Source organism: Lipophrys pholis (genome assembly GCF_963383615.2).
Source record: "Lipophrys pholis genome assembly, chromosome: 11".
Lineage (NCBI taxonomy): Eukaryota > Metazoa > Chordata > Actinopteri > Blenniiformes > Blenniidae > Lipophrys > Lipophrys pholis.
In genome coordinates this window covers 9746433-9754266 of record NC_137631.1, presented here as the reverse complement: position 1 = coordinate 9754266, position 7834 = coordinate 9746433, and the positions used below count along the sequence as shown (strand labels likewise).

Genomic DNA, 7834 nt, shown 5'->3' with positions numbered 1-7834 from the left:
AAATACTCTTCAATTATCATCATTTTTTTTTTTTGCAGTCGTGATAAGTAACTGACATCGAGCATGTTCACTTCGTCTGAGGCAGACTCTCTTCAGCAGGACAGTACAAAGATCCATTCAGAACTGTGTCCGAAATTAACAAACCGGCCAATAATAACAACAGAACATTAGAAGAAAAGGCTTGAAATAAAATGTGCAGATAACATGTTACAGTAACAAGACAACAGTGTCAGTCCTGTACTAGCACCACAAAGAATAGCCATTGCACCAACAAAAACAACTATGACATTCAAGTAGCACTGCAGTGGAGCTTTTTTTTTTTTTTTTTCTTGTCTGCAGGACAGAGTGCTAGACAGAGAAATTGGAGAGCATACAGTACAAAATCATCCTATGATTTGGATCAATTCATCTTAACACTGAGTGTCGATTGATGTGCAGTAGCTGGATATTTTCAAGTAGTCATTAAAATGTGTTCCAATCTATCTGCAGTCTGCCCGTCTGGAACATTATGCTAAGGAGAAATAATGCGCGACACACGAGCAAGCTCAAAAAAAATCCCAAAAAATAAAGAATAGCACTCCTAAATAAATATTTCAAGCAGCAGATTAAAACAATTGTGCAAAAGACAGGCTGCACTTTGCTGTGCGTCTCAATGCCCAATAACTGCAGGGTTACAGATTTTTAAAAGCTAGATTCACCTTGTTGGACGTGTTCAAACACACTCAGGTGTTTTTCCTGTGGCACAACAACACCCTAACATTGCACTGTTTTAGAAACACTAACACATGAAACAAGTCAACCTCACCCCAGGATGGGGAGTCACGCAATCTCTACAAAACTCTCTCCCAATGAATGTCCTGATTGTGCGCAGCTTTAAGTGGAAAAAGAAAGGAGCGGGATTGCGGTACACTACTCGTCCTAAGTGCTCGTGTAAAGGCTATGCTTTGGGACTCTCACATTCAATATTGCATGGCTGCATTTTTACACTTAAGGTTCCATTTTGCATTATGGTATAGGAAGCCCTGCATTGAAGCTTGCAGCTCTGCAGCAAGTTTGCAATGACCTCGCTGAGGTAGAGACCCTGAAAGGATGCATGGTGCACACTCCAAAAAAAAAAAAAACAGAAACATAATTAAACATTGTTTAAAACAAACTATATGAATATTCCCTTTTGTATTGGAATGGTAAACATGCAGAGTACAATACGTTGCTGCTTAAGGGCATAATTAAGTGCGTGACAGCATGAAAACTGGGTTGTGCATGATAGCATGGATCATATTTTTCTCTTTCTCTTCCTCACTTTTCGACCACGGTCACCTGCTATTTCACCTTTGCTCAACCAGCATCATTGTTAACATTGTAACAAACACGAACACTAAAACAGCTCTGCTCATCCACACGAACACCACTGTACACAGAGGCACTTTCACTGGTCCTGTTGGTGAAAGGGATAAAGGCACTAGCAACTAATGTCTGAATAAATTCTCGGAAACATGACGTGAAGTTTTGGTGGCGATCCTTCCTCAGTGGATTTGAAAACCAATACGTACACATGGAAGCATGACTAAAAATGTGTTAACTTTTCTTGTTCAAAGAAGGTCCATGCACTGCACTATTGACTAATACTGTAATTGGTTGCTTATTGTGATTATATGCATTTTTGATAATGCTTATTCAGTTTCTTTGTCTACCTTTAAATTAGGAACTCTGCATCCTCAAGGTGGGTTTGGATATATTTGATCACAATTCAGAAACATCCAGAATTTGATTTCCTTAGTTTCCCTGATGATAGGGCACCACAGAGTGCCTGAATTGCAACAAGCTGTATACTCACGTCATGCATTAAATATACCAGGATACAAAAGTACCTTAATTGATAGACCATAATGCAGGTAACTTTTTCATGCTATGATCTCATTTATGTACTGTTCCCTTAAGTTTAACATTCAATTTCTATACTTCTAAATGATTAGGATTTCAAATTAAAAACTCATCCAGTGCACTCAGTAATAAAACTGATGAGAGGGCAGGGGAGGGAGATGGATATCCAAAAGAACATCCTTTCCTGTAAGTGAGATATGCCTCGTGCATGCCGATATCAAAATGGAAAAGTCTCTAATCATGCTTGTGAAGCTCACTTTATCATTGTGCTGTGTTGCATCTAAAGGGCATGGCATTGAATCACTTGGTGATAACACAATTACAGCCGCTGCTGGAAAACAGCAGCAATGCAGATGTCCGTGAAGCAAGTAGATCACCATCTGTTTACATCCAAAGAAGAGAGATCAGTCTTCCTCCTATAAGGTGCTTTGCTGAGTAGTAGATCCTCTGTACGGAGTGAGAGGAGAGGAGGGAGTGTTTGGGGAGGGTGGTGGTGGTGGTGATGGTGGTGTTGGTGGTGGCAGCGAGGTGGAAGGGTCTCCTAACTTCTTGGCGCTCACCACTCGGCTGCAGATGCTCGCATGTCTGCAGTCGTTTCTGGTGCATTGTGCGACTTGCTGAAATGTTATCTGTACTCCATGCATAAGATTAGAATCATCACGCCATTGTCTCAAGAGACAGGGTGTGCTCTGCATCCTCCAGGGAGCCGTGGATATGCACAATAATCAATGTTTTTCTTTTCGATATATCTATATTTTTGTAGGATCACAAGAATTAATTATTCTATCTACCTGTCATGTACTCTAACAGCTCCATTTTTTTCTGTGTCCTTTCTGAAAAGCTGAGCGTAATAGTAGGCCTAATGCCAAGAGAGCGCTTTGGGGAGATAAATGAAGCATTCCTAAGTGATGGTCTACTCCACATATGACAGTCCCATAGAGATCCTAAAGTTCCTAACTAGTGTCTAAACATCTGTAAGCAGCTTGCTTTTATTTACACAGTTTTGGTTGGCTATAGTGCAATTGCCAGTTCTGAGGTTTGCCTCCCTAAAATTGTCGATGCTATTGTTTATGTCTCCATCAATCTCCATGTACTCTGACTTGCTGACAGTGGATGAACTACGGCGGCTCGAGTTGGTTTCAGACGGGATGTTGGGGTTGCTGACATTGAGCAGCTGGGCCTGCTCCTCTCCCTCGGTCTCCCTGTGGTAGAAGTAGTTGAAGTTGGACACAATGACAGGCACTGGAAGTGCAATCGTCAACACACCAGCGATGGCGCACAGAGATCCCACAATCTTGCCCCCTATGGTGACTGGGACCATGTCCCCATAGCCCACAGTTGTCATGGACACAACAGCCCACCAAAATGCATCTGGGATGCTGCCAAAGTAGGATCCTTGCTCCTCTGCCTCAGCAAAGTAGACAGCGCTGGAGAACAGGATGACTCCAATGAACAGAAAGAAGATCAACAATCCCAGCTCTCGCATGCTGGCCTTGAGGGTCTGCCCCAAAATCTGAAGTCCTTTGGAGTGTCGTGACAGCTTGAAGATCCTGAACACCCTGACCAGACGGATCACCCTGAGGATGGCCAGAGATGTTGCCTGCTCTCCCACCCCCTCGCTCTCTGGGTCTTCAGCCAGCTCAGTGCCAAGTGTAATAAAGTAAGGGATGATGGCCACGATGTCAATCATGTTCATCATGTTCTTGAAAAATGCAGGTTTGCTTGGGCATGCCAGAAAGCGTACTATCAACTCAAAGGAGAACCAGATAATACAGAGAGTCTCAATAACAAAGAAGGGGTCAGTCAGGATATTTGGCTTGTAATAAATAGTAGTGTTCCCCACTCGTACCATTCGACCCATTGGGTCCTCTTTCAGCTGTGGTAAAGTCTCTAAACAAAATATGACTATTGAAATCAGGATCACCATCACAGAAACAATGGCAATCCCTCTGGCGGTGCCTGAGCTTTCTGGGTGCTCAAAGAGGAGCCAAATCTGACGCTGGAACTCCTTCTCAGGTAAAGGACGCTCTTCCTCCCTGATAAAACCCTCATCCTCACGAAACTTCTCCATGGCGTCCACTCCCAGCTCGTAGAACTTAATTTCTTCAGAGAACATATCCAAAGGCACGTTCACTGGTCTTCTCAGTCGACCCCCAGACTGGTAATAGTACAGGATGGCATCAAAACTTGGGCGGTTTCTGTCAAAGAAGTACTCATTTCTGAGGGGGTCAAAGTACCGCATTCGCTTTTTGGGGTTCCCCAGCAACGTCTCTGGAAACTGGGAGAGAGTTTTCAACTGCGTCTCAAACCGAAGACCGGCGATGTTGATGACCACCCTCTCACAGCACTCGTGGTCATTGTGGTCAGGAGGGTAGGTGTCTTGAGGGTGGCCTGGGACAGCCGAGGTCTCATCCATGTTGTCTCCTGCTACCACGGTCATTTTGGAAAGAGGACGAGGTGGCACAGGAAGAGGAGGAAGAGGAGAAGCAGTGGTGTGTTGGAACACTGGTTAGTCGGACTGAGCAGGCATTCAGGGCTGGGGGGGAAATTTTCCACTCCTCAGCTTCCCACACCCCTTAAACTGCTGGAGACGTCCCCAGATACGAGGAGGCTGGTTGGCTGCTTTGCCTCAGTGCGGCTCCACTGCGGTTCTCGCTGACTTGACCATTGCTGCTCTCCGGTACATCTACAGCTGTTGTTGCTGCTGCCTCTGTCACCCAGAGAAAGAGAGAGAGGGGGGGGGGAGAAGAAAGAGGAGAGAAAAAGAGAGAGGGAGGGAGGGAGGATGGGAGGGAGGGAGGAAATAATGGGATCAAACAGCCAAGATATTTGCTGGCTTAGCATTTTCTGCAGTTCATTTTTTTTTTTTATTTACTTCTGTCAGATCGTAATTAATGCAGTTATCCAGCAGATGAAATATAAAAAAATATGACAACTACAAAAACATCATTGACAGAAACACTTTAACTCTCCCTGACATGCTCAGTAGGTAGTTTGAGTTGATTATTCCCTTGAAATTCCTTCACATGATGACTTGGTATTTTCATCTGGTCATTTCTGTTCAAATGTTTACTTTAGTTCAGTAGCGAAACGCTGCAGTTGCCTCTTAAAAGGTACACAGCAGGTATTTATCCTTCACCACGATCGGCAGACTGAAATATGATGTGACGCATAATATTTGATACTACACCAACTCATGTTTCTCCATGCATGTAGTCTATAGGCCCAATGCGGTGAAATTATGCGAAATCCGTACACCACATTTAAAAAAGAAAAGGCACGAGTAAAAGTGTTTAACATCAGCAGAAGCTGTCATTAAGAGAAGAAAGTCAGCATAATCTAGTGTGATAAATCAGGCGTTCCGAGGCTTACCGTGGGTAGATGTTGAAAGGTCTTGAATGCGTCTTATCCTCGAGTAAAATCATCCAACAGCAGGAAACCGGTGCGCGTCATGTGGCAACTTTACATTGCAACTACTGGAGCATTAAAAAGCCGTAATGTACCGATAACCATCCAAACTGCGAGGGAGCGGGATGCAAAATGGAAAAAGCATCCAAATGAAAGCCGGATGACTAACGAGTCAGAGATGAGGGGAAAGGGAGCGAAAAGAGGCTGCAAAGCTGCAGCGTCGATAGTTGCTTGCGCGGCGGCACGGTGGTGTGAACAGCTTACTGTACACCGCAGGAGAAAATCTTGCGCTGCAAATCGGGGGGGAGAGATACATTAAGGGGCAATAAGCGAGCCCTTGACATTTCCAGACATCACTGCATCAGCAGAAATCTGCTGGGTTTTCTTTTTTTTTTTTTTTTGCAACCAGACGAGATGACGGGCAGAATGTGTTTTCAGTGCAGCGCGGAGAGGCGCAGTCAGAGAAGAGGGAGGGAGAGAAAAAATGAAAAGGTACGGAGCCGAGAGAGGGTGAGGTGCAGCAAGAGGGATCCAAATGTTTTCTCGGCAATGTCAAGCATGTTTTGCTGTGCATTTACATGCAAGTGCAGGGGAGGCGAGGGAGGTGTAGGGGAGGTATGAGGAGTGGAGTGGTGTGGAGAGGGAGGGCTGTAAGCAGGAGCAGGAGGAGGAGGAGGAGTTGGAGGGTTTCGACGCAATGCAGACCGGATCTACTAAAGCACGCCGCCAGAAGTTCTCCATACAGCACAAAAACAAGAACGCTTGTGTGCCAGCACTGGCGCAATTACACTGCAAGGAGAGACGATCCTCCAAACTCACACTGTGTAAACATCTGAGTCCATCTCAAACTCATCATCAAATGAGGAGACATTCAAACATCATCTTTTCATTATGTCACTCCATATCTTGATGAATACACGTATCGAGGAGGGGTGACCAACCAGAGGTTATGAGGTTTAATGATTTAATGTTTAACAATTCCCTGCAGGATGAAATGTAGTTAACAATGGGCGCACGGCGTTCAGAACTTGTATGCTGACTGTGTGCAGGTCTCACGCCCAAGATCTGGTGCTCCATGATACTGATAGCTGCTTAGTGTGAAGTCATTGTTACATTTGGCCTCAGAAGCCGAGCAGACACGAGGGGAAAGTGGCGAAGGAGGCTCTGCAGAGACGAAGGAGCAGTTTCAGCACCAAGGACAGCGCCGATTATTGATTCACCTCAGGAAATCCCCAAAACAAACACAAGGACAAACTCAGGTGATGAGATTAAAACGTGATGATGACGTGGATTAAAGTGGATTAATGCCTGAAGACGATAAGTGGATTAACTGGTTTACACATCAAACGCAGCAAAATCAAGTTTTCGGACCTCTGACGAATTTAGTTACAATACGTCAAGTTTAAAAAAAAAATTCTTCATTTATCACAATGACATTTTATTTACTTAACTGGTTTTGTTACGAGCCAGCCATGTTTGTCCCAATCATTCAGCGCCTCATTCAATAAAGTTTAAGGCTAATTGATATAAAAAGAAAAGAAAAAAGAAAAAACAGAAGAAGAAACTACTTGCTGTGTCTTTTCACCGTCTCTGACCTTTTTTTGTTGGAAATAATGAAAGATGACGAGTGGTATATTTTCTTACTCATAAATCATTTATATATAAAAAGGCTTAAGTTAAGTTCACATACATGTTTTAAATTAGAAAAATAAATAGTTTATTACATTTTAAAGTCACATGGATTCATGTCATGCAGAAGTTGCATTATAATGCTCCACGCTACGAGCCGCAATGCAACCTGAATGTTTTTGTAACAACACAGAAGTAAATTACAACTTTGCATCAGAAGCTGCATGAGAAAGGGAAGACGTTGTAATACAAAAATGCATTATATACACAAGGCTACAAATAAAATACAAAGAGAAGCGTGGTCATTTCTGAAGCCTGCACAAGGTTGTTGTTCTCCTAAGGATGTGCACACAATGTTCATGAAGGCAGCTTTTCCATGCTTTTGCACCATGAGGTCTCTGTAGGCTACAACACCAGCAAAGTAAGAATAATCCGGTAGAAAAGGATCCGGTACCACTCTCCTGTCCTGTTGTGACTGTGATGAAACAACAGGCTTCTCTTTAATCGCCTGATTCCTGTAAGTAAGCAGATAACAAAACCCAGCTTGTTAACATGAAGAGGGACAGAAAGCAGACTGTAATCTGAAGGAGTAAATACTGTCTAAGAGCATGATATCTGCCTCGATCAGTGGAGATGGACTTGCGACAGTGTGAAGATATATAACTTTGAGTGTTATTACTGCAGACTGGGGCCAGAGAAGACGTGATGTCTGCAGGAATATTCATCATCCACACAGTGGCGCTCAGAGCTCATTTGTTCTGACAGTTCTGATCAGAGTCCCGTCATGGAGGCACATCAGAAACTCCAAAAGAAGGGAAGGGAGGATGTGTTTTGTGCCGCATTTCAAGATTGCAAATAGTTTGAACCAAGCCTCTAATTAATGAAAATAAGAACTTGGATTTTATTATCCACTTTT

The 7834-nt window shown here is 43.6% G+C and overlaps 1 protein-coding gene across 1 annotated transcript; it reads right to left on the bottom strand.

Annotated features, from left to right (window-relative positions):
• Nucleotides 1–2845: 2845 nt before the first annotated feature.
• Nucleotides 2846–4321, bottom strand: LOC308116722 (potassium voltage-gated channel subfamily A member 1-like; the record flags this gene model as incomplete). The annotated part of the gene is made up of 1 exon (XM_080475068.1): nucleotides 2846–4321. One exon carries the CDS (start codon nucleotides 4319–4321, stop codon nucleotides 2846–2848), a length of 1476 nt encoding a protein of 491 aa, XP_080331194.1.
• Nucleotides 4322–7834: the final 3513 nt, after the last annotated feature.